This window comes from Nerophis ophidion, linkage group LG11 (genome assembly GCF_033978795.1).
Source record: "Nerophis ophidion isolate RoL-2023_Sa linkage group LG11, RoL_Noph_v1.0, whole genome shotgun sequence".
Taxonomy (NCBI): domain Eukaryota; kingdom Metazoa; phylum Chordata; class Actinopteri; order Syngnathiformes; family Syngnathidae; genus Nerophis; species Nerophis ophidion.
In genome coordinates this window covers 38,894,347-38,921,672 of record NC_084621.1, presented here as the reverse complement: position 1 = coordinate 38,921,672, position 27,326 = coordinate 38,894,347, and the positions used below count along the sequence as shown (strand labels likewise).

Below are 27,326 nucleotides of genomic sequence, written 5' to 3'. Positions count from 1 at the left end.
TGAAGAAAAAAGAGCTTCGGAAAATAAAATATATTTGTAACAAAATTGATTTATCTCTTACTATAATTTCGATGTCATATGACCATTTGTCAGCTGCCAAGTCACAATTTTTAATAGAAATCGTAAAAAGTGAATTGGCCAGTATTAAATCAGCTTTAAGACTGGTTTAAATAAGACAGAATATACTCATCTTCAGAAGGCCTCTTACTTTGAAGTTGTGCTGTAGCTTGAGATTTGAGAATTTATTGCTCAAAGCCATAGAGATGAAGAGAGATTTATAACTTATTGGCTTATTTATAACTTATTGACTTATTGGCTTAAATGAAGCCTTGACATGATTTTAATTTCAACATTTGACATCATTACCTCCGAAGGAAGGATGGGCTGGTTGCATGCAGCACATTTAGGCGCCAGGACCCTGTGGGAGGAAGTGAAGAACAAAATAGTTATTGTAGATTTACATGATAGACACTGAAATGCTCACACTTGTTATTCCAAATATATAAATAAATGTACACTTCCTTCTGTGCTTTATGTCTCTCCCAGCCTTTAAAGTTGAGCCTCAGTGTTTTTCTCTTAGGTTGGGATTTTGATTTGACTAAGCAGATGCCAGTTGTGCAGATGTGTTGGCGCCACCACAAACGTGATGGAGACAAAACTTCCAAGTGTACACAGGCCAGAGTTCTAACCAAAGGTCAAACTTAGTACGTTGTACCTCAAACCGAGTCAACAGACAGAAATGCAGCCGGATCCCCTGCGATATCTGAGACTGTCTTAGCCAAACTGTGGCCTATTCACACCTGCTCCATAAATCTGACTAAAATATTTACGTGTAAAGTGCTGCCTCAGTTTTTGTTAGTCATCCGTTTCAAAGGGTTTTAATCTAACAAAGACCAAATCGTACAAAAACCAAAGCAGTTTCCACTAGTGCTGTTAAAGCTAACACGTGATCAATCACAAAAAATATTATCATGTTATTCACGGCGGTGCGGGTTGTTATACGGTCAGTGATCAGGTCAATGCAAGGAGATTAAGGAGACTCCAACAAGTGTGCTCGGTTGCCCATTTCACTTCAAAATACATCCTGACAAAACCTAAGATAAAACTGTTGCCACATTTTGAGCACATTAATGAAAAACATTCAAGTAAAACATTCAAAATTGTTTGTGTACGAAATTCTGACAAAATGTATGTGTCAAAGTTAATTTAAATTATCTAATTAAGTAATTTGTTGCAATTAATCATGATAAATCAAAGGTGTAACTAATCTAATTGAAGAAATGAATAGTTTGACAGTACAAATGTTCCCATAAGAAACAATCTTAAAACAAGTCATCAGAACATTTGATACCTAAACCTTGGAATTTAAAAACGTAATAGTGTTATTCTGTGTTCAACATGTGTTGAATGTGTTTCTTAATTTTCGCCTTAATTTTCCAATTGATGGAAATTAGCCATTAGCTAAAAGCTCATATATTTGCATGTCAGAAGTTCATTATTATGCATTGTTTAAAAACATAAACTAACTCTACAGGTAAATCTGAAAAATATAAACATAAAACTAATTTTATACAGAAAAACTATAGTTTCACACAAAGAAAAAATATCAAACCCCGTTTCCATATGAGTTGGGAAATTGTGTTAGATGTAAATATAAACGGAATACAATGATTTGCAAATCCTTTTCAACCCATTCAACCCATATTCAATTGAATGCACTACAAAGACAAGATATTTGATGTTCAAACTCAAACTTTATTTTTTTTTTTGCAAATAATAATTAACTTAGAATTACATGGCCCCAACACGTGCCAAAGTAGTTGGGAAAGGGCATGTTCACCACTGTTACATCACCTTTTCTTTTAACAACACTCAACAAACGTTTGGGAACTAAAGAAACTAATTGTTGAAGCTTTGAAAGTGGAATTCTTTACCATTCTTGCTTGATGTACAGCTTAAGTTGTTCAACAATCCGGGGTCTTGTTGTCGTATTTTACGCTTCATAATGCGCCACACATTTTCGATGGGAGACATATCTGGACTGCAGGCGGCCAGGAAAGTACCCGCACTCTTTTAATATGGAGCCACGCTGTTTTAACATGTGGCTTGGCTTTGTTTTGCTGAAATAAGCAGGGGCGTCCATGATAACGTTGCTTGGATGACAAAATATGTTGCTCCAAAACCTGTATGGACCATTCAGCATTAATGGTGCCTTTACAGATGTGTAAGTTACCCATGTCTTGGCCACTAATACACCCCCATACCATCACACATGCTGGCTTTTGAACTTTGTGCCTATAACAATCCGGATGGTTATTTTCCTGTTTGTTCCCAAGGACACCACGTCCAGAGTTTCCAAATATAATTTTAAATGTGGACTCGTCAGACCACAGAACACTTTTCCACTTTGCATCAGTCCATCTTAGATGATCATGCTCGGGCCCAGCGAAGCCGGCGGCGTTCCTCGGTGTTGTTGATAAATGGCTTTGGCTTTGCATAGTAGAGTTTTAACTTGCACTTACAGATGTAGCGACCAACTGTAGTTACTGACAGTGGTTTTATGAAGTGTTCCTGAGCCCATGTGGTGATATCCTTTCTTGGTGTTTGATGCAGTACTGCCTGAGGGATCAAAGGTCCGTAATATCATCGCTTACATGCAGTGATTTCTCCAGATTCTCTGAACCTATTGACGATTTTATAGACCGTAGATGGTAAAATCCCTAAATTCCTTGCAATAGCTCGTTGAGAAATGTTGTTCTAAAACTGTTCGACAATTTGCTTACAAATTGGTGACCCTCGCCCCAGCCTTGTTAGTGAATTACTTAACATTTCCTGGAAGCTGCCTTTATACTCAATCACGGCACCCACCTGTTCCCAATTAGCCTGCACACCTGCGGGATGTTCCAAATAAGTGTTTGATGAGCATTCATAAACTTTATCAGTATTTGTTGCCACCTTTCCCAACTTCTTTGTCACGTGTTGCTGGCATCAAACTCTAAAGTTAATGATTATTTGCAAAAAAAAATGTTTATCAGTTTTAACATCAAATATGTTGTCTTTGTAGCATATTCAGCTGAATATGGGTTGAAAATGATTTGCAATTCATTGTATTCCGTTAATTTTTTTACATCTAACACAATTTCCCAACTCATATGGAAACGGGGTTTGTATAAAATCCAAACAAATGATGGATAAATGAACATTTAACATAACTTTTAACTTAATTGAAGACTTAATGGCGAATATACTGATGAGCAAAAAAGGGTGAGGTGTACCTATACTCTTTTTTTAATTCAACAGTGTTTCTCACCTTCTTTATCAACGTGCTTTGATGTGTTTTGTGGCAGATGCACTAAAGGTCACTGACAGTCTCATTGTTAATTTTATTTGGCCCCATGGTGGTTTATTTTGCAATAGTACTCAATAAAACAACCCCACAAAGACTAAATCCCAGCATGTGGTATTTTTTGTTTGGGCACTTGACTCGGTAGAATGATTCGAAGGCAAACAGACTAGTTTCTTATGGGCAATGTTTGGCCATACGATAACTGAAACTGTGTGTGAAAAACCGGGGCAATATTTTCATTGAACACTGAATCATTCGCCAAGTAGTGGGTAAGAAAACGAAGGTACCACTGTATTGTGAAATATTGCAGTCTTAGTGGTTAAAGTTATCCAAGGGGGTGTATCCCAACACATACACACGAATTCCACTAACAATCTGTGCACTTCAGCGCAATTCCAAGTGGATTAACGAAGTGCTGGATAACAATGGTGCTTACACTAAGCATTCACACCATGCACACACCTTCGATGATCACTGAGAAGTGTACTCATTAGACACAAATGCCATTTTTGTAGAATCGTAAATCAACAAGCTGTAGACTGACTACACTAAAATATATCCAAATTTCATTTCTATAGTATTGTCCCAAGGGAAATGGTTGCTGAAATGTGGTGTGTAAGTAAGCACTTTTATAAGAGTTTACGTTTCACATGCTGTGTTTGCAGTTCAAGTGTCTACAGCATCACACAAAACATTGATTTTTGTTTCCCTCAGAGCAAACTCAAACTGTGAGTGGAAAGAGTGATGCTCACCTGTGGTAATCTTTAACACAGTATATCTTATTCTCAGTGTCCACAGTAAAGGGAACGCCGTCAAGACTCTCATTACAGATAACACAACGAAAACAGCCCGGGTGATATGACCTCCCGAGGGCCTGCAGGATCTGGAGAGACAGAATTAGTGAAGGATATTATTTTACACATTTTGCATTGACAATAATGTATTGTATAACACATACGGAAAAACCACCTGTTGTGTGTTCTCGCCAAACACTTACCATGTCCATTATCAGGTGACCACATGCGTTGCACTTGTCTGCTGACTGCTGGAAACCTGAATACTTTAAGCAGAGACAAGATGACGGTCAGGGCTTCCAAGACCAAGAACCAAAGTAGTGTGTGGTTTAGCCAACGTGGTTGTTGCATAACTCCTGCCATAAAATCCCTTGTATTCTGAGGGACACATTTATTAAAAGACATTCTCCCAGTCAGTGCGGTGAGGTTTCTGGGAATTAACTAGCACAAAATCTCTGAATGTCAGTGCATGTCCATAGTGTCCATCTGGCAGCGCCTTGATAACAAGTTTGGTATTACAATAATAAATCAAAATGCAACAATGTTGTAAATTCAAGCGTGTGGTAACTCGGGATGGTTATAAAATTCTGTAGGCACTACCGGGTACAGATTCATGTAAAATCAAACAGTACCATATTTCGCTACCGATGTTGCACATGACGTCACGCCTGGCTGCAAACACTTGGCAGTGAGACATGCAGTCAGAGTGGACTCAGCCGGACTGCCTCGAGGTAATGTAACAATTTTTCATGCCAACAAAGCAAGAATAAGTCGCTCAAAAGTACAGGAAGTTTCCACTTTTGAAAATGCGCTATGTCGATGATAATTTACATGCAATACACCATAAACATGCTACCGATTAGCAATTTTAAAATGGCGATTTCAACACCTTGAAATTTGGTCATGAAAACTACAACTACGATGCTTGTTAAAATCAAACAGCAAGTGTGTAATAAATACAATACTTTTTGTTTAAACATGTCGGACTCAGCAACAACAAAAAGACAGACCCGTTCAGCTTAAAGGCAAAGACTACTTTCTGGCTAAGGCAACACACCAGAGTCGATACACTATTGCCATCGAGGGATGTAATTATATGAAAATTTCACATAATGGTTATAGTGACCAAAATTATAACGGTTATCATCAATATTGTCACAAAATCGTTTTATTGAGTTTCATAAAACAATATTTAATAAACAAATAAATAGGCAACAGACACACACACACAATATACTTTACAAGGCAGAATAAACGTTAAATATTGTTCTGGCTTCTAAGAGTGTTTATTTCAATGGTGAAGGTAAAACAGGGGTTGTTTGTCATGAGGAAAGACACCCTGGGTCTTGTATTCGCATTATCATTCAAGAAAGGCATCGACTACCGCGCAAGCTGTTTCTCAAGGAAATGAATAAAATCACAGTGTCGTAAGTTTTTCAAAGTGCGGTAATCAATCACGCCTTTTCGATAATTAAAAGTTGAAACGATAATACTGAATGTAAGGAATTTTACCGCAGTTCATCATTGTAACAGTAATCTTTACTTCCTTTGAAATTGCATCTGCATGCAAATTCTACTAAGAAACCTTGCGAATGAGACTCAGAGGAGTAAGAAAACAAGATTTAACAACTGAACAGCACAGTTATCATAATCAGCTCAGTGATAAATGCCAAATGATTTTTTACAATATTTATTATAAAACATTTCACATTCATTAAGACATGAACACACACAAAAGTACCAAAAATTGGTACCTGAAGTACCTGAATCGATTCCCATTTAGTGGGATTTAGAACGGTATCCATTGAGTGTGACATGTAGCCATTTAAAGTGGTAACACGGGTAGAATTTTCGGATGCAACTCAACAATGACTATAGTGCATTCTAACGGGCTTGGAGACATGTATTTCAAAGGTTCCTCATACAGTTTGGCTGCACTAATTTGAGGACTTTGGCACCCCTCCTAACACCCAATTAAATTTAGCAGCTCCTCAAGTTACTGACCTCATTCCAACCTCTCAAAAGGACGCTGAATCAGAGGCAGTAGATAGTGAAAACTGTGCCATGAGGTCAAAATGTGTAATTTTAAAGTCTAGACCTGACATATTAGGATGCGTCCTTGACGGGATAATTTAAAGTTCATCTCATTATTTAATTATTATTGATAGGGGATCTTATTTAGTTCTATTGCTAGGACAAGTACCATAATGACTCACCAGAAAGTCTTCTTCACAGAAAACCTTCCCTCCGACGAAGTAGAAGGCCTTTCCTCTCAGCCTTCGACCTGCAAACAGTATCGAAATGTTTGGATGTTTCACTCAAACAGGGACAAGAATGAAAACGTGTCAAAACAGCACTGAACAGCCCTGAAAACCCTGCTGATTAATTGTAGCATTCAAAAATAATAGACCTTCTTGCAATATTCCGCAGATCAGGCTGTAGATTTATCAAATGGTGATAAAGTGCTTTAGCTGAGGAACAGGGCAAGTTGGAGACAAAAGGAGCACATCTGGGTCTCACGTGTAAGGAACATAATCACTGAATCAAATCACTGGACAGGTGCAATAAGAAAACAATGCGCTACTTTGGAATTCCCTGCAACAATGAGCCAGGACGTTGAACAACCTAGTGTACGTCTTGTCTCCTATGCTCTCCTCACATGCTGGGTGTACCCACTTCTCTGTCTGCAGGCTGGCTCCCACTTTTAAACACACTCCAAAGCCTGCACACTGCGCCTTCACATGGCGAGTCCAGCGTGAGCCCCACAGGAAGAGGGAACATTCTTTACATTTTCTGCATGGGGAGGTGCAAGGAGGGGCGTCAGGAGAGAGGAGGGCCGAATCTGAGTGAACTTTATACGCATTATTTGCTCCAGTTCATCCTGTGTTTACAGAGAGCTATCAAATTGAATGGTCTGCACCTCCTTAAGAAAGACCGTAACATTAGCCCCGTTTACAGTGTCTATTCAAGCCGGGATTTATTTACCATTTTTCCAGGCCACTGTTTTAATGGCACTAGCACATAGAGTGCAGAATGTCCGGGTACTGAATGCTATCATCCATCCATCCATCCACTTTCTACCGCTTATTCCCTACGGGGTCGCGGGGGGCGCTGGCGCCTATCTCAGCTACAATCGGGCAGAAGGCAGGGTACACCCCGGACAAAATGCAATAAGCTTACAGTAATGATATATACTGTAAATATGGCCATGCAGGGATGGGCGATATGGCCTAAAATCTATATTGTGATATGTATCGCAGCCTCCTGCTCTACATATCATATATAAATGATAATATAATTATTTCAAAACAAAGGTTCTTAATATGGCTGCTGACATATGCACTAACATCTTGAGTCATTTCCAGTTGTTTTATTTTTTCAAAACTATTATTATTCTATGTTTTTATTTACTGTTTATAGCTGGTTAGTTTCCTTTGTTCCATGGTTCGATCTACATTTCTGTTCAAATGTAGTTAGCATTTATTCTTATGTTGTTTCAATACTTACGTTTTGGTTGAAACTACTATATAGTAGTCTACTACCAAGTAGGTAATGGGGCAGTATTGGTCAGACAAATGCAGATTACAATACTTCATATTTTCAAGATAATTAAATGATTCAATTTTTTAACACAATTATAATCAGACAGGATGGTGGTGTTACAAAATCCATTATAATAATACTTTAATAATAATAATAATTTCCCCTCAGGAATTAATAAAGTACTTGTGATTCGAATTCTGATTCTGATTACAAATGTATATGATGGCCTACTGTTGACTTTGATTTAAATTCTTTGGTGTTTGCCCTTGAAGTTCTCCTGTCCCTGCGATCCCAAAAGAAACAAGCAGTAAAAAATGGATGGATGGAAGTTCTCCTGTGACCAGGAACATATTTCCCGAATTTGTAAACAATAACATAAGTGACAAAAGTTATTTGCTAAATAAAAATATTGATACTTGGTATTGTTACTATCCATATTTGTATCGATCCGCCCACATTTGTACCGTAAATTCCGGACTGCAAGACGCTACCTTTTTCCTACAAGTTTAACCCTACAGCTTATAAAATCGTGCAGCTAATTTATTTAAATATTTAACCTTAATAAAAATGGTTTAACCAAAAAAACAAATACAAGGAAGTACACTTAAAAGGTCTTTTATTGTTTGCGCTATGGCGCCATCTTTTGGACATGTATGCTCACTGCAGGGGGTGCAATGTCCTTCCATTTAGTGCTTTCAAACTGCAAGTAGAGTGACATTCTGTCATCTAGCCGTCCATAGCATTTATACTCTTATAGATTCTTTATTCATCACTCCAAGAAACGTTTGTAAGTTTTACAGTATAACTAAAACTGTTTATACTTACTAAACCGTCCCATGCGTGATGTCTGTAGGAGTGTTTCCACGCATATTCGTATGTACTATTGTAATGTATTGAAGCTACGGTCGTTAGCATGAGCTAATATGATACGACGTTTACAAGAGTCTGTGTTAGTATTATTAACTTACAACGGCATCATTTTTGTATTTGTTGTATTTTTTCATTTTGACAAATTCCTCAGTAAACTCACCAAGACTTCACTGTGGTCTTAATGAGTGTATTAGCTGGTTGCAGAGCTAGCTTCCGCAGCTAGTGGGTCCATGACGATGACCGGTTGTGTTTGAATAGCCCTTTCACTGACGTGTTACAGGCACCGTTTGGAAACAATTAAGGTATGTAAAAAAACCTTTACAGAATCTTTCTGTGTAATAACTCGTTTCATCCATCCATCCATATTCTACCGCTTGTCCCTTTTGGGGTCGCGGGGGGTGCTGGAGCATTTCACAACGTATATATCTGCAGCTTATAGTCCTGTGCGGCTAATATATGGAACAATGTTTTTTTCTTCTACAATGTAGTGGGTGCAGCTTATATAGCGGTGCACTCTATAGTCTGGAAAATACAGTACATTTAAGAGCTTTAACCCAGTGTGTAGTGTAGTGTAGCATGTCCTCCACTGATGATACTTGTAAGTAGAAGTGGGAATCTTTGGCCATCTCACGATTCCCATACAATTACGATTCAGGAGCTACGATTCGATTAAAAATCAATTATTGAAGCATCTTTAAATTTATGTACATACAGTAAATGCAGTTTTACATTTCTTTTCTTTTCACCAAATAAGTGTTTACGAATTTGCAACTTTTAATAAAACAGTGCATTTGTAATAAGAAATTCCCAACACATTTATTCAGATCATGAAAATGTGTGCAAAACTGGAAAATAAGTGTCCTGTAATAAAGGAGCTGGTCGGATCTCTCGGTGAGGTGGCTCGCTGCAGTCAGCCACATTTTAGAACTGTCTGCATTACTTTTACAATAAATAAATCGATTATCGATTAGACATGTACTTATCATTTTTATATTTGTCCATGTCCGAATTGCGATGCATCCAAAAATCTATTATTTCCCCCACCTCTACTTGTAAGAAACATAGTTTTTTTGCCCCCACGAAGGGAAGTTATCCACTAAATGCTACATTGCGTTGAGAACGTGTTTGTTTGCTTGTCACTATTGGATTTGCGGGACACAGCTAGAATGTGTCATTATTATCACTAACAATAGTATTAAAAACGCTATATTGTGGGCCAAATTGATCTAATTTATATCGCACGGCATATCGTCTGTATCGCACAACCCTAAGGCTATGCTGTGACAGGGTTGAAACACCCCAACCCCTCAAAAATGAATAAAAACAGGTAATCAAATCAATTCTGTTATATTTATACTGACAATAGTTTATTCTTTGTACAGTATGCTTTCTTCCTGTCACTTTCAGACAACGCGTCTGAAAAAAACTAATTCAATATTGTTTTTCAACATAACTTTTTCAAGATAGGAGTAGTTGCATAAGTAGGGTCATGAGTTCTCCTCATTCAGCAGCTTTATCCACTGCTGCATGCAGTTTAAAATGTCAGATGGGTACTCAGGTGTGCAACTGAAGTGTGTTACACTTTCAGTACTGTTTTTTTTTTGTACAATTAACTGAAATGTATTTGTCATGCTGACTGAGCCGTTTGTTTTTCACCGCTATTACCACATTGGTTCTGTTGCTGCTGTGTTCTGCCATGTCCTTGTTCATGACTTCATACACATTGAGTTTCAAATGTCATCTTTAACATATTTTTCAAAGCATATGCTATATGTTTTGGGCCTAAAGTTAGTGTTGAGTTTGGTTTTATTCATATATAGTATGTATTAAACCGCAGTATTATTCTTATTTTCGATTAGCATTATGTTGTGGCAGTGGCGATGGACAATTATTTACCAAGCACAACTTCCGTTTCCGTGACAATCTCAACTGACCGCCTTTTGGCAGTACATCTTTGATGGACTTCATCTTCAATTCCTGCCTCATTAACAACACATTTGCATATTGGTGAGACTTTGACGCGAGCGATGTCGAACAACAACAGCTGTGACCTAGCATCGGAGTCGGCGCAACACTTCCGGCTAACAAGACTTCTATAAAATATCAGCAAGTTTGGCTTGACTGATGTGGAACGACCACGCATACACGCAATGCTAACACGGAATTCTAACATCACAGCTAATGATCTTAGCCCAAATGTCAAGTTATTGCAAATCAAGACACCCTGGTGGTTTAAGGAGCTGGACGTCCCGTTGTAACCTAGAGGAATTACCCAGGATTTGATGAAGTAATTCCATGTCATGGCCGTGTTTTAGTGGCCGGGCTACGGCCACAGCAATTAGGCTAAGAGGATCTTTTGGGCTACCCATGACTACTGTAATCCACAGTTGAACAAACTCAAAGCTACTATATTGAGTGAAATGAGTGTAAAGGTGATTGTATGGGTATTACTTCATGTTTCGAGGGCTCTGATTATGTTTCCAAACATATTTAAAAGTTGGAGACAGAAATGCGTTAATCGTGTGGGTTCTAATTAACCGCAAAAAACGAAAGCCGACTGTATGACCATGTGATCAATGAGAGCTAGATTTCCCACTGTTGGCGTTAACACACTTTTTGTGTCTTTTTACGCATTAAAACCAGGGACGCAGATTTAAAAAACTAAAGTTTTATCGACTATGGCTTTCCGCCTGTGTTTTGTTTTGTTTATATTTGCCGAGTCAAATTTACGTCCCCGTGTATTGCGTTTTTATTGGTCGTCTTCAAAGTAATTAACTTTCTGGTACAATTTCTTAAATTTTGATCCGCTGAAAGTTTTATCAATCACTTATTTTGCACTGGACAACTTTACCGCGAGGAGCCGTCAAAAGAAGGACTTCATGGTAAACACTAAGGTGAGTGTAAAGTCAACCTTTTTAACTTAATCCAGTGCCAAATCTCAATGATTAAATGATTTAGTCTTTGTGAGTCCATGGAAACGTCACTTTTTTCTCCCGCTGACTCGACATCGTTTGAGGATGGAGACAGGTTAGCTGTTAGCTTCAAGCAAACCACCACCCGACCATATTCTTCCACCCCAAAAACAGACTTTGCAAGTCAACAAATAGGGCAAATACGAGTGTGGAGAGACTGAGCCGATGAGCCGTATGGCGGCGAGAGGGCGGAGCGTGCCGCGAGACGGAGAGGCGAGGCACGCCTGGAGCGAGACTGCAGCAATCAGAGTCAGGTGCGTACACGATACACCTGTGCTCAATCCCTGCATCTTCTCCTGCAGCACAAAAGGGGCGAAGGAGGAACGATCGTGGCAAAGGTAGGAGAGGAACAACCCGGCACGAACGACCACGAGAGCGACGACAGAGACCAGACCGAAGATGAGTCCCCGCCACAGACGCAGCAAGCGAACACCGAAAGGTGTACCGCGACCAGCAGAAGGTGTCGGCGCACTAGAAATGGGCGCGCCCGACTGGCCAGAAGAGAGGTTTATTGAAACAATAAATCAGAATCAAACCTGCTACGATGCGTTGTGTATCCAATGTCACAGCAACCCACACACGGACGGCAGGAAATCTGTCACATTGGCACCCAACTGGGAGACATCATTGGAAGCGGAGGACGAGTTACACCAGGCTCCTCGAAGAGAAGCGCTGGGAGACTCAGAGACTGGAAGCGCTGTTGGAGCAGGCCGACCACCAGAGCGGGCTGTCGGCCAAGAGGAAGGAGGACGAGTGCCCCACCCCGAAGAAAAAGTCGATGAAGACGGAACGAAGACGCTCCGCCTCGGGGGCGGAGCCAGGCGGGCGGAGCCAGGCAGGCCGCGGTGGCATCCGCAGGCCACCAGGGCGAGCTGTGGGCCAAGAAGAGAGAGGATGAAGGCGCCCGGCCAGACAGTAAGAACGGCAATGCAGAAGAGGCGCCACCTGCTGACAATAAAAAGGCAGCAGAGAAAGTAGCAACTAAGGAAGAACCAGAAAACAAGAAGCTGGAAGATGTAGTGGACAAGATGGATGAAGAGGAAGAAGAGGTTTATGATAAAGAAATGTACGTTGAGTTTATTTTGAGGATGACATTTACGTTGACGATGAAGATTATGACGATGAGGAAGATTATGATGAGGATAAAATGTATGTTAAAGAAGAAGAAATCATTGAAGAAATTTTGGAAGAGGATGAAGATTATGACGATGGGGAAGATTATGATGAGGATAAAATTTATGTTAAAGAAGAAATAATTGAAGAAATTTTGGAAGAGGATGGAGATGAAGAAGATGAAGGAATTGAAGATGAAGACGAAGTTGAAGAAACCCATGAAGTTGAGAAAGAAGAAGACATTCAGAAAAATGATGAAGATAAAGAAGAAGTTGAGGATGAAGAAGAATTTGAAGAAACTCAAAACATTGAGACAGAATAAGAAATAATTGAAGAAATTCTGTAAGATGATGAAAATGAAAACGAAGAAGAAACTGAAGACGAAGAGGAAGTTGAAAAATCTCGAGAAATCGAGAAAGAAATACTTAGAGAAATGCAAGAAAAGGAAGAAGAATTACTTGGAAAAATGCAAGAAGAAATTCAGGAGAAGGATGAAGATGAAGAAAAAGTCAAAGAGGACAAAGAAAAAGTCAAAGAGAACAAAGAAAAAGTCAAAGCGGACAAAGAAAAAGAAAGAAGACAAAGAGAAAGTTAAACAAGAAGAAGTGGAAGGAACTCAAGAAATTGAGGAAGAAGAAGATAATGGTGAAGAAGAAGAGGAAAATGATAATGAGGAGGATGAAGAGGACAAGGAAGACAAAGACAAAGAAAGGGATGAAGGAGAGGATGAAGGAAAATACAAAGAAAAAGTCGAAAAGGGCGAGGATGAGGAAGTACAACCACAAATCGAAGAGGGGTCAGAGGAAGAGGACAAGCTCGCCTCGGTGAAGCTGATGATAGAGGAAGAGAAGACAGGTGGCCGCAGCAATTTTGTTTCCCGCTCCTTAAAGAGAAGGGGGGGGGAGTAGGCTCAGCCGGACTGAGGCCCGGCTTCGAACTGGCGGTGGAGGAATGTGGAGAGACTGAGCTGATGAGCCGACAGCAGGCTCGGACAAATGATGGTCCATACCAAGATGACGGCGAGAGGGCGGAGCGTGCGGCGAGACGGAGAGGCGGGGCACGCCTGGAGCGAGACTGCAGCAATCAGAGTCAGGTGCGTACATGACACATCTGTGCTCAATCCCTGCATATTCTCCTGCAGCACAAAAGGGGCGAAGGAGGAACGATCGTGGCAGAGGTAGGAGAGGAACAACCCGGCACGAACGACCACGAGAGCGACGACAGAGACCAGACCGAAGATGAGTCCCCGCTACAGATGCAGCAAGCGAACACCGTAAGGTGTACCGTGACCAGCAGGAGGTGCCGGCGCACTAGAAATGGGCGCGCCCGACTGGCCAGAGGAGAGGTTTATTGAAACAATAAATCAGAATCAAACCTGCTACGATGCGTCGTGTATCCAATGTCACAGCAACCCACACACGGATGGCAGGAAGTCAATCACAATGAGCCTTTTGAAAGGCACATATTTAAAAAAAAAAAAAAAAAAAAAAAAAAATTAAATTGATGGATGGATCGGAAGTTAATGTAGACTCTAGGGATTTAAGCGTTAAAAAAATAATGTATGTATGTATGCCCTGGCACACGATTATCATAATTCTGTGATCGAAGCAAAACATTTTTTACACTTTTTTACTGAAATAAATATACCTACCTACAACGTATCAAATAAAAATATAAGAATCTACCGGGAGCTGTAAAGTTTAGATCCATGAAGGACAGAAGAAAGTGAATAAATGTTTATAACTGAATACATTTTCATATGCATAAAAATGTATTTTCTTTTGTAATACTTTTTCAATGAATCAAGTAACGTTTATGACATCCTTTTTCCAAAACACGATATAGAATGTGAGACATAACAGGATAATGAATAAATGTATAATTTGTTTTCAAAACGTTTCCAAAAGTGTGACACAAAAATTTACTGCGGGACCCCGTTTTTATGACTTGATGGGGTCCCTGAGCCCCATTTTTAAAATTCCTAGCGCCAACACTCTTTCCGTTTCACCTTTAATGCACTCCATACCATTATTAAAATAAAAGTGTACAAGCTTTCAAATATCATAAATAAAAGCCTCTCCATACCCTAAATGTAAAATGCCCTTTTCTTACTTTATATTTTATAAAAATGTTTAGTTTTGCAGGTATAATGACCGGGCTTTTATTACTTTGTCTTCTACTTCCCCATTTATTTCCTCCCAGTGATTTCTCGCAGGAAGGCACTGAGCTTTTTGAAACGATAAGAGCATTATTAAATTCAGACGTTAGGACTTTAAAAGAGCTACGTTGAACTGCGTGTTCATAAAAATGTAAATGACGTGACTGACAGAACAAAACACAAGGACTTTTTCTCATTAAGACCTTCTATGTAATCCTATTCAGAAATGAAAGCAATTTAGTGACCCCCTTCACAGCAATATCCCCCATGCCAATGGCGGCAGTAGATTATGCTTCCCAGAGAAGATCTGACTATCGGAGACACGTAAATCATCACGCTACTTTACACTAGTTCTCTGTTTGTACACCTAGCTAGCTCCACGTATGCCTGTTCAAGGCAGTTGGGAAGTGTTCAAAGTCGGAGTAAACCCTTGGGTGTTATTTCCCATTGCTCCTGAATACATTACACTCTTTTGTTTGTCTGGCTCTCGGTCACCTTGACTGAAGTGCGGCGCTCATGCTAATCGACAAGACTTGTTACAAGCCAGCGAGCGTGAAAATTGAGATTGAGATTTTGGAACAAGATAAGATGGAATGTCTAAGGGGGGGAAGCACCACAAATAATATTTGTGTCTTTCAACATGGAACTGCATCTAGCAGCTGTTAACATTAATACATATAGATCAGGGGTGTCCAAACTTTTTCCAGCGAGGGCCGCATTCGTTTTCCTTTGTTTCTTGCATTGAACCAAGAGAGCATAGTCTACCAAGCCAAATTTCTTGTGTGTTAAACATATTTGCCCAATAAAGCTACTTCTGATTTGAATAATGGAAAGTAATAGTATGCAGGGGCCATTTAGATATGTGTCTATTTTGTAAAAAATAAATGCTGAAAACAGACATTACATTATGTTTGGAGACAAAACTTAGTGTCAGCTTTGTGTTATAGATGACAAAGTGTACTATAACTAGTTAACGGTATTTCAGGGTGTCTAAATTGCGGCCAATGAGCCATTTGCGGATAGCAGCTCGGGTTTTGTAGCCCTTCCACGTATTGTTGGAAAAATTGTCAATATGGGTTCCAACAAAATAGGTCAACTTCATTAGCTCTAATTGATTAAATAGAGAACATTACTAATGGTATTGAGAAGAATACATTTGTTATAGGACTTTTTATTGACTTACAAAAGGCTTTCGATACCATTGACCACCAGATTTTGGTAAATAGACTGGAAAACTATGGCATAAGGGGATTGGCAGGGAAATGGCTGGAGAGCTACTAAAATGAGAGACAACAGATTGTTCAGATCGACCAACATCAATCGACACTCATGAACATAACCTGTGGAGTCCCCCAGGGCTCGATACCGCGACCCACACTATTTATAATATATATCAACGAAATATGTAAAGTATCAACGCTGTTGAATATCATCTTCTTTGCTGATGATACAACAATCACATGTGCAGGTGATGACGTGAAGCAACTTCTGGCCTCTGTAACTGAGGAGATGATAAAGTTAAAAACTTAGTTTAATACGAACAAATTGTCTTGGAATTTAAAGAAGACCAAAATAATGGTCTTTAGCAATCGCAAAAGTAATATACCGATCAGGATTGTTATTGATGATACACCAATAGAATATGTTCAACACAATTCTTTCTTAGGAGTGGTAATAGATGAAAATATCTCATGGAAGCCTCATATAAGTTACCTGAGGACAAAAGTTGCTAAATGTGTTGGAATGATGAGGAGAATATGTCATTTATTGAACACCAATGCTCTGCTGTTATTGTAACATTCATTTATTTTGTCATATTCAAACCATTGTGTTGAAGTCTGGGGAAATTATTATAAATCACATTTATATACTGCAGAAAAAGTCTATCAGGATGGTGTCCAATGTTCACTACAAACATCATTCAAATTCACTATTTATGGACTTAAAGCAACTCAAACTAAACGATGTGATTAACTTTAAAACTGCTCAAATTATGTTTAGGGCATCCCAAAACTCTCTACCATCCAATATACAGAACCTATTCCATGACAGAGATGATCACCATAGTTACAGTTTAAGAGGAAACAACAAATGATATTTGCCTGAATTTAGAACCACTTTAAAATCAATGTGCATTTCAGTGCGTGGAGTCAGTCTGTGGAACAACTTAGGGGTCAAGTTAAAAATATGTTCTAACATGATTCAATTTAAAACACTGTTTAAAAAAGAAGTACTGAAGAAGTACGAGGAGGAAAGAGAGTGATGCCCTCAGCACAGAGCGATGGGAGAGAGGTGTATGGTCAGAGAGTGTTTGGGCGTGTGTGTGTGTGTGTGTGTGTGTGTTTTGTGTCATCTTGTCTTGTCTCATAGTATCAGTGGTACTATCGTATTGTTAGTGTACAAGAGTTTTTCTTGTTTTTGTTTATATAGTATTGTTCTTGTATTATATTGCTTATGTTAAATGTGGAATGAGTGAGAGGGGTTGGGATATTATAAGCATCTGCCTCATCCAAACCCTTTTCAAGCCTTGTATGATTATCTCTGCCAAAATGTAAAAAATAAAAAAAAAAGTGTGTTGTTGTAGTGTGCAGGTTTGAAATAAATATTTCAATCAATCAAAATAAACAATAAAAATGTAAGAAAAAAAGAGCAAAAAGATATAATGTAATGACAAAAACCTGACATTTTGATACAAATATAATAAGACATTTTCCACTTTTGATATATAATGTCTGTTTGCAAAGGGATATCAAAATATCCCTGTTCATACATACTTCAACTGTATACATTTTTCAGCTTTGTTCTCATTATATCTTTTTGCTCTTTTTAAAATATTTTTACTGTTTTCCCCCCGACAACATTTTGCAGGCCACAAATGGCCCCCAGGTCGCTCAATGGACACCTCTGATATGGATGTTAATGAATATGTACTGCATACCGCTGTAGGTGGCACACTCTCATTCGATAGAGTCCCTGTTCCACACTGTACTCCTGTTGTGGTTGCCTGAAATAACAGCATCTAGTATGCTCCTGGAACACAGCCTCCTGAGGGCCCCCCATGCTTGCATTCATCCCAAATCCGAGATGCTATTCTTTAGGGCAGTGGTTCTCAAATGGGGGTACGTGTACCCCTGGGGGTACTTGAAGGTATGCCAAGGGGTATGTGAGATTTTTTTTAAATATTCTTAAAAATGGCAACAATTCAAAAATCCTTTATAAATATAATTATTGAATAATACTTCAACAAAATATGAATGCAAGTTCATAAACTGTGAAAAAAAAATACAACAATGCAATATTCAGTGTTGACAGTTAGATTTGTTGTGGACATGTTCCATAAATATTGATGTTAAAGATTTCTTTTATGTGAAGAAATGTTTAGAACTAAGTTCATGAATCCAGATGGATCTCTATTACAATCCCCAAAGAGGGCACTTTAAGTTGATGATTACTTCTATGTGTAGAAATCGTTATTTATAATTGAATCACTTAAAGTTTATTTTTCAACAAGTTTTTAGTTATTTTTATATCTTTTTTTCCAAATAAGTCAAGAACGACAACTACAAAGGAGCAATATTTTGCACTGTTATACAATTTAAAAAATCAGAAACTGATGACATAGTGCTGTATTCACTTCTTTATCTCTTTTTTTCAACCAAAAAAGCCTTGCTCTGATTAGGTGGTACTTGAATAAAAAAAATGTTCACATGGGGTACAACACTGAAAAAAGGTTGAGAACCACTGCTTTAGGGGTACCTCATGGCAAGCACAGTCCTTGTACTCTCACATGGAGCCAGCTATGAAAGGTATGTGGTGTGTAAACTCTTCTCAGCCCCATTTTAGCCACCAGCCTGACTATGCCCCCAACCCCCCACAACGCCAGGCTTGCTTTTCATCTCTAGTGCGAACAGCAACACACACGCACACACACACGCTGACAAGGGAGGGTAAAATAGTAGATGTTAATCATACTCATGGGGTTGTAGCCAGATAGGTCAAGGGTGTTTCAGAATTAGAGGTTCGAGTGGCGGGTAGGTCACCACAGTGCCACAAATACTGCACATACCCACCCTCAGATAAAAGGAACAGCAATTTAATTGACCTGAAAAGGCTACGCTACAGTAAAAAGCAACAACAGTCTCAAATTTCAAACAGGTTTTTTCGACCATGTACTGTACAACAGGATTACTGTACATGCAAAAAGCTATTCACAGATCATAGAGTAGCAATGGGGCTTGTACAAATACATTTATATTTAGATTGAGCAGATTAGCGTGCCTGACGATTGCACAATTTTGACACGTATTTTTTCCTTTAAAAACTTGTTGATAAGAAGTATTATATGAAAAACAACATTTTGGAATGTACAACTAACAACTACAGTAGGTAATGAAGTAATGTAATAATAATGTACAGCATTTACCCTGGAGAGTAAACTCTTAATGTATTTTGTGTTATGTTGTTGGCATTTGTGGGTGTTTTAAGAGCACTTTATTGGTGGAAAAAGATCAATCCAATTACCTGTATTGCTAGCCACCTCTTGCTAGCAGCTTTTCACTATTTACAAAACACATACTAGAGAAAATCATGTGTGTTGATGTTTCACATATGGATTGTGGATGATGGACAAATTTCCCCAAAAAATGCAGTTCCTCATTAATGATGTTACATACTGTATATTTATAAAGTGTAAATATTGTTTCTTTTTTTGCAAGTTTCTTTGATCATGTAAAATGAAACAAAATTAATAAATTAAAAATGTAAATTTAATTGTCCATCCATCCATTTTCTACCGCTTGTCCCTTTCGGGCTCGCAGGGGGTGCTGGAGTCTATCTCAGCTGCATTCGGGCGGAAGACAGTGTACACCCTGGACAAGTCGCCACCTCATCACAGGGCCAACACTGATAGACAGACAACATTCACACTCACACATTAGGGACCATTTTAGTGTTGCCAATCAACATATCCCCAGGAATATTGAATTGTGATTAATTGAAATTAATCTACCTGTGATTAATCTGATTTAGGAAAGTATTTTTTGACAGTTGTGAGTTTAAATTGTATTGATAAAAGTTGTATGATGTTGACAGGAACAAGTGCATTCACATTAAATTACGTACTTGGTAAAACAACTTGGAAATCGATTAGTATCAGACAAAAAAAATGTGCTCAACTACTGTAATTTGTTTAGTTTTTTTAGGAAATCTATGTTTACATCAAATACAGCGGCCTTAAAGTAGAATTACCCAAACCACAATGACAGTGTCCAAAAAATGAGTGCCCATTAGTATACCGAATGAGGTTTGACAAAAGTGCAGAGCAAGACAAAATCGGTCCACAGACTGCCAAAGTACTCTTGTACAGTTGGACTTACTAGATAAAAACCATGCCGCCACAAAGTATCTACCGTTTGCAATAATGTGGTTCAGCTTTCATTGACTCACAGTACAAGCGAGGGGGGCACGTTTCAGTAATGTCTTTTCTAAAATTGTGCAGCAGCAGCACAAGGTATCTGTATATCTTAGTACAAGTCACATTTTGCAATCAGTCAGTCGCATGAACAGATTTAACTTCCACAAATTGTGTGTTCTTATGCAGGGACATTTCGACCAGGGTTTTTTGTTTAATTCCAAACTTTGAATATTGTGTAAAAAAAAAAAGTTCAACTAATTTTCCAGCGTTAAATTCAACACTTTTCAAGCAATAACAAAACTTGAACTATTTCTACTTTTTCAACTGTGGTCATTAACATTTCTATTTTGGTTAAGGGACAAGCGGTAGAAAATAGATGGATGGATGATTCGTCACACGTTCTTTAGGCTGGGAGTGTGCTCATACTGCTACACTCAAGACCTGTCTGATGTTTGTGTGCCTTATATGTTGTGCGCGTAATTCACCCATCTGAAGTGATGAATGACTCTGAAGCCCTGAAATGTCTCTGGCAACGCCTTTTGAGTGGTTAGTCCAAGTAGTGTTAGAATTGAATGGGTAATTTCTAATCTATGACCTGTTTAAGTTGTGTGTGATAACTAATCGATTGTATGATTTATGATTGGTAACTATGATGATTGGTGGCTAACCATGATGCGTGCAGTTTATCAAAGCAACAATCAAACAATCGGAAAATTCCTGTCGTATCAATTCCTAGATATGGTCGTAACTATACTAAATGCACTGGGCATAATAAACACAACATTATTAATATTGCTACTACGGATAATTTGATCAAAAATTCCCTGAAACAGCCCACTACCTATAATATAGGTTTTTTAAACATAAGATCATTGTCTCCTAAAACGTTGTTAGTTAATGATATTATCAGAGACAACAATCTTAACGTCATCGGTCTCAGCGAAACCTGGCTTAAACCAAACGACTTTTTTGCGCTAAATGAGGCATGTCCTCCTAACTTTACACATGCGCATATTGCCCGTCCGCTCAAAAGGGGTGGGGGGGTCGCACTAATATACAACGAAAACTTTAACCTTAGTCCTAACATAAATAATAAATATAAATCGTTTGAGGTGCTTACTATGAGGTCTGTCACACCGCTGCCTCTACACCTGGCTGTTATCTACCGCCCCCCAGGGCCCTATTCGGACTTTATTAATGAATTCTCAGAGTTCGTTGCTGATCTAGTGACACACGCCGATAATATAATCATAATGGGGGACTTTAATATCCATATGAATACCCCATCGGACCCACCGTGCGTAGCGCTCCAGACTGTAATTGATAGCTGTGGTCTCACACAAATAATAAATGAACCCACGCATCGCAACGGTAATACGATAGACCTAGTGCTTGTCAGGGGCATCACCGTTTCCAAAGTTACGATACTCCCGTATACTAAAGTATTGTCCGATCATTACCTTATAAAATTCGAGGTTCAGACGCATGTTCGTCAAACTAATAATAATAATAACTGCTATAGCAGCCGCAACATTAATACAGCCACAACGACAACTCTTGCTGACCTACTGCCCTCGGTAATGGCACCATTCCCAAAGTATGTGGGCTCTATTGATAACCTCACTAACAACTTTAACGACGCCCTGCGCGAAACCATTGATAACATAGCACCGCTAAAGTTAAAAAAGGCTCCAAAAAAGCGCACCCCGTGGTTTACAGAAGAAACTAGAGCTCAGAAATTATTATGTAGAAAGCTGGAACGCAAATGGCGCACGACTAAACTTGAGGTGCACCATCAAGCATGGAGTGATGGTTTAATAACTTATAAACGCATGCTTACCTTAGCTAAAGCTAAATATTACTCAAATCTCATCCACCGTAATAAAAACGATCCTAAATTTTTGTTTAGTACGGTAGCATCGCTAACCCAACAAGGGACTCCTTCCAGTAGCTCAACCCACTCAGCTGATGACTTTATGCAATTCTTTAGTAAGAAAATTGAAGTCATTAGAAAGGAGATTAAAGACAATGCGTCCCAGCTACAACGGGGTTCTATTAACACTGACACGATTGTATATACGGCGGATACTGCCCTCCAAAATAGTTTCTCTCGTTTTGAGGAAATAACATTAGAGGAATTGTTACAACGTGTAAATGGAATAAAACAGACAACATGTTTACTTGACCCTCTTCCTGGGAAACTGATCAAGGAGCTCTTTGTATTATTAGGTCCATCAGTGCTAAATATTATAAACTTATCACTCTCCTCGGGCACTGTTCCCCTAGCATTCAAAAAAGCGGTTATTCATCCTCTTCTTAAAAGACCTAACCTCGATCCTGACCTCATGGTAAATTACCGACCGGTGTCTCACCTTCCCTTTATTTCAAAAATCCTTGAAAAAATTGTTGCGGAGCAGTTAAATGAACACTTAGCGTCTAACAATCTATGTGAAACCTTTCAATCCGGCAAGAAATCTGCGTTCAAAGGACTCCGGCTTATTAGTGATTCCCAAAGCCCAAAAAAAGTCTGCGGGCTATAGAGCATTTTCCGTTCGGGCTCCAGTACTCTGGAATACCCTCCCGGTAACAGTTCGCGATGCCACCTCAGTAGAAGCATTTAAGTCTCACCTTAAAACTCATTTGTATACTCTAGCCTTTAAATAGACTCCCTTTTTAGACCAGTTGATCTGCCGTTTCTTTTCTTTTTTTTCTATGTCCCACTCTCCCGTGTGGAGGGGGTCCGGTCCGATCCGGTGGCCATGTACTGCTCGCCTGTGTATCGGCTGGGGACATCTCTGCGCTGCTGGTCCGCCTACGCTTGGGATGGTTTCCTGCTGGCTCCGCTGTGAACGGGACTCTCGCTGCTGTGTCTTGGATCCTCTTTGGACTGGACTCTCGCGACTGTGTTGTATCCATTGTGGATTGAACTTTCACAGTATCCTGTTAGACCCGCTCGACATCCATTGCTTTCCTCCTCTCTAAGGTTCTCATAGTCATCATTGTCACCGACGTCCCACTGGGTCATTATTGTCACCAATGTCCCACTGGGTGTGAGTTTTCCTTGCCCTTATGTGGGCCTACCGAGGATGTCGTGGTGGTTTGTGCAGCCCTTTGAGACACTAGTGATTTAGGGCTATATAAGTAAACATTGATTGATTGATTGAAATACATTGTGTTCCCTCAAACTAAAGTTTGAGGGAACACAATGTATTATCATCACTACTTGGACTAACCACTCAAAAGGCGTTGCCAGAGACGTTTCAGGGATTCGGAGTCATTCATCACTTCAGATGGGTGAATTAGGTAAAACATTTAATCAGATAAATAATGATAATTCATTAATTTAATTGATCAAGTTAATTTTGACAGATGTATAATAAACACATCAGAAGGTTAAAGGAATTTAAAGTAAATGTTCCCCAATACGTAGAGGGTTGAAACTACTTTACAGTAGTACCTCAGTGTACAAGTCGAATTGGTTCTGTGACGGAGCCCTTAATTCAATGCCCTTAATGTCGACCATTGAAATTACTTCAAATAAATTTAATAGGTTCTTGTAACATGAAACATGTCTTTCAAGAAGAAAAACAAACTTTTAGATAATAAATATTGTCTAAAAACAATACAATAGAATGTACTACAAACGACTAAAGTAGTTTTATGAAGTAATGCAATAATAATGGATAGCATTTACTTTGAAGACTGGACTTATACAGTATCTTCTTCCAGCAGTTTCTTTGTCACACAATCAGCAGCTTTTTGTTAGACAATTTCATGGATAAATGTCCGACGTTTGGATAATTTTCTAACATTCTTGGCCGGCGTCCTTTTGCTTCTGCATGGTGCAGACTAACAGTGACACGCTTCAATTTCTTTGCCAAGTTGGCGACACGCTCGGTCATAATTTTGATGATTTCTTTCTTGAATATCATCCACTTCTTCTCAACACTGACTTCCACACTCACTCTCTTCCATCCCAAGCTTGGAAAACAAAGCCATGTCGATTTCCAGCCATCAGCTAATGCTAGTGAGTAATACCAGATGTTTTTGCGGATCTTACCGAGTTTACTATGCCATTTGCCACGCAAACTATTGGCAGGGATGCTTGTAACTAAAACTTTGCTTGCAACTTAAAACATAACAATTACCTGAGAGAAACCTCTTTTCTCAAAGCTCTCTTAAGTTGTGGCACCTTTAAGATGAGATACCACTGTACAAGGTTTGCACAATATACGATATGAATTATATAAACTTGGTCTATGATAAAGCTTTTAATTTATCCATCCATTTCCTACCGCATGTTCTTTACAGGGTTGCAGGGGAGCTGGAGTCTGTCCCAGCTGCACTCCGTTGGAAAGCATGGTACACCCTGGACAAATTGCCAATTCATCGCAGGGCCAATGCAGACAAAGCCACGTCCTCGCTAGCGAGTTCCCGGCTAATGTCCCTCCACAGTGCAAAGCTGCTTCTCAGTCAGCAATCCTTGCCTCCATAGCAGCAAATAAACAATTTTTCTTTCAAGGAGGACAAGGAATACCTAAACATGCTACACTACACACCAAAGGAATATATGCTTACCGCAAGCTAGCGCTTTTGAATGTAAATACAAGTAGACAGATTGATACAAATACAGTAACGATACCAAACACAGTATGAATATATGTTCGATGCTACAGTGGTTAGATCGATATTTTTCATTATCAAAAAATATTTTCTCGTTTTGTTATTGTTTAAAAACTCGGAAATAAGTCCTTGGACACAGGAGGGCTTTAAAGTAGGGCTGGGCGATATATCGATATAAACGATATATCGCAGGTTTGTCTCTGTGCAATATAGAAAATGACTATATCGTAATATTCGATTATATGTTCTCACACAGTTGCTTTTAGCTGCGGGCATTACATTACTGGCGTTTCTCACTCATTCTCGTCTCTCCTTCTCACAGACGTAAAACAAGCCCGCCTTCTTACATATGTCATACTGTCGCGCATCTAGCGTCATACGCCCTCGCCGAGCAGAGAAGCAGCAGCATGGCTAACGTTAGCTGATGCAGGGCGAGCGGAGTGGAGCGTGTGACAATACAAGAGAGAGAAGGTGTGAAATTGATCACAAATGGAGGAAGAACTATAAATGCCCAAAATAAAGAGCAGGGGATCCATCATCTGGCAGTGGTTTGGCTTTTCAAGTGGGAAGATATTCAGCAGACAACAGCACTATGCAAAGTATCAAGCAGAAGTGTTACTACAAAAAAGTAGCAACACTATTAATTTGTTCTTTCATTTAAAAATTCACCCGTGAGAGAATGAAGAGTATTTAAAAAATACAGTTTTGGTCGATTGACTTAGTTGTGATTTCCCTCTCTGCATGAACGTTTAAAAGTAGCATATATTAATGCAGTATGAAGAAGAATGTTTTAATGTAGACACATAGAATCATCATACTGCTGTGATAATATGCATGAAGTGTTCATTCAAGGCCAAGGCAAAATATCGTAATATATATCGTATATCGCAATATGGCATAAAAATATTGTGATATTAATAAAAGCCAATATCGCCCAGCCCTATTTTAAAGGATAAAACCAAAGGCATCAGAGCCAGTAGAAGAAAAATAATGTATATATTTAGGTATTGTAACATCGCCATCCTGTTTTTTTTGTCTGATTATCATCATTTAATTATATTAAAAACTTTAAGTATCATTATCAGCATTGGTATGACCAATACTGCCCCTGTAACTACTCGGTAATGAATCACTGTCCTAATTTGTAGTATTGCCCAAAACTAATGTAAAGAAACAGAAGTGTAGATAGAACCATAGTACAACAGAAAGTAACAAGCTTTCAACAGTAAATTTGGGAGTAGATTAATTATGATTTTGAAAAAAATAATACTACTGAAAAAAACAATATGTTACCACATATGTCAACAATTCACAGAAGCATTCCAACACAGGTTTATCATTTATATACCAAATATTCTATTGTGATTTATATCGTTATCGCAGGAAGCTGCAATACATATCGTGATATAGATGTTAGACCGTATTGCCCATCCCTACACTTTACTGTATGATTTAACTGACTGAATGTGTGGTTGGGTTTGGCAAATCAAGCCTGCTTAGCGCGTTTCTGTGGGAGCTACAGGAGTAAATGACACACTCAGAACCAAACACCACCAGGAAAGGACAGCGAATCTTAAAATAGTTGTGAGTTTTTACTCAGACTCCAGCGGTCAGTTAGCGAGGGGTCATCATTAGGTTTACATTAACCTTATTAACTAGAGAGGAGCTGTTTTGTATGGGAGTCAAGGTGAAGGAACATGTACTTACTGCAGGCGCTGCAGGTGAAGCAGTTGTCATGGTAGAGGCTCCCCATTGCCTGGCAGGCCTGATTGGCTCCATACACCGCCTTGTTGCACTTTACGCACACCCCTAAGAATTAAGAAATAAGACAATTTAGCTGAAGATTAGAGCAGAAGATAACTCAAAATAATTAGCTTTGAATGCTCAGCGATAGTTTGATGAAAACTCCTTACATTCTTTTCGTTTTAGGTATCTTTTAGGTAGATTAACAAGACAGACAATGGAAACAAAAATTTGATATAAGTCAGACTAAGCATGCTGTGTCATTACAATGAAAGAACTACTACCCTATTTGCTTTTTTGATGGATGGATAGGTTTGGCTTGGAGGCTGAGAAGTCAGTTAATGAAAGACTGATAAAGATCAAAGGGTGCCGTCTCTCAGCATTACACAACGCCTCTGCCCGCAAGATACGCTTCTGTCCGATATGCAAAGCAAATGACAAATGTGAAAAATTGAAGATGCAAATGACATTTTGTTTGGTATAAAAAAGCAAATGACGTGCAAGCATGCCAACGATTACATAACACTTCATGTGACTGTGGTTGAATATTTTGCTCTCAACTGTGGCTGCATTCAGTTGGAGCTGACATGACTACTAGGGATTCAAAGGTACACTGCAAAAAAAAAGGAGCATTCGGTCTGCCCTTCATGGGACAGCCGCCCTTATGGATCGCGTCTTTTTGGTTTTGTGTGTGTGCCTGTGCCGGTAGTGAAAAGCCTTTCCTGCAACGTAAAGACCAAAAATCCTTGTG

The 27,326-nt window shown here is 39.0% G+C and overlaps 1 protein-coding gene across 2 annotated transcripts in view; it reads right to left on the bottom strand.

Moving 5' to 3' along the window:
• limd1a (LIM domains containing 1a) overlaps nucleotides 1–27,326 on the bottom strand; it is a 57,672-nt gene that overhangs the window by 8,174 nt on the left and 22,172 nt on the right. For both annotated transcript variants that reach the window (XM_061915879.1, XM_061915880.1), the window contains exons 2-6: nucleotides 26,540–26,641; nucleotides 6,357–6,424; nucleotides 4,344–4,406; nucleotides 4,099–4,229; nucleotides 367–418 (exon numbers count right to left, since the gene is read on the bottom strand). In XM_061915879.1, the coding sequence (XP_061771863.1) occupies nucleotides 367–418; nucleotides 4,099–4,229; nucleotides 4,344–4,406; nucleotides 6,357–6,424; nucleotides 26,540–26,641 (416 nt within the window). The remainder of the gene's footprint in view (nucleotides 1–366; nucleotides 419–4,098; nucleotides 4,230–4,343; nucleotides 4,407–6,356; nucleotides 6,425–26,539; nucleotides 26,642–27,326) is intronic.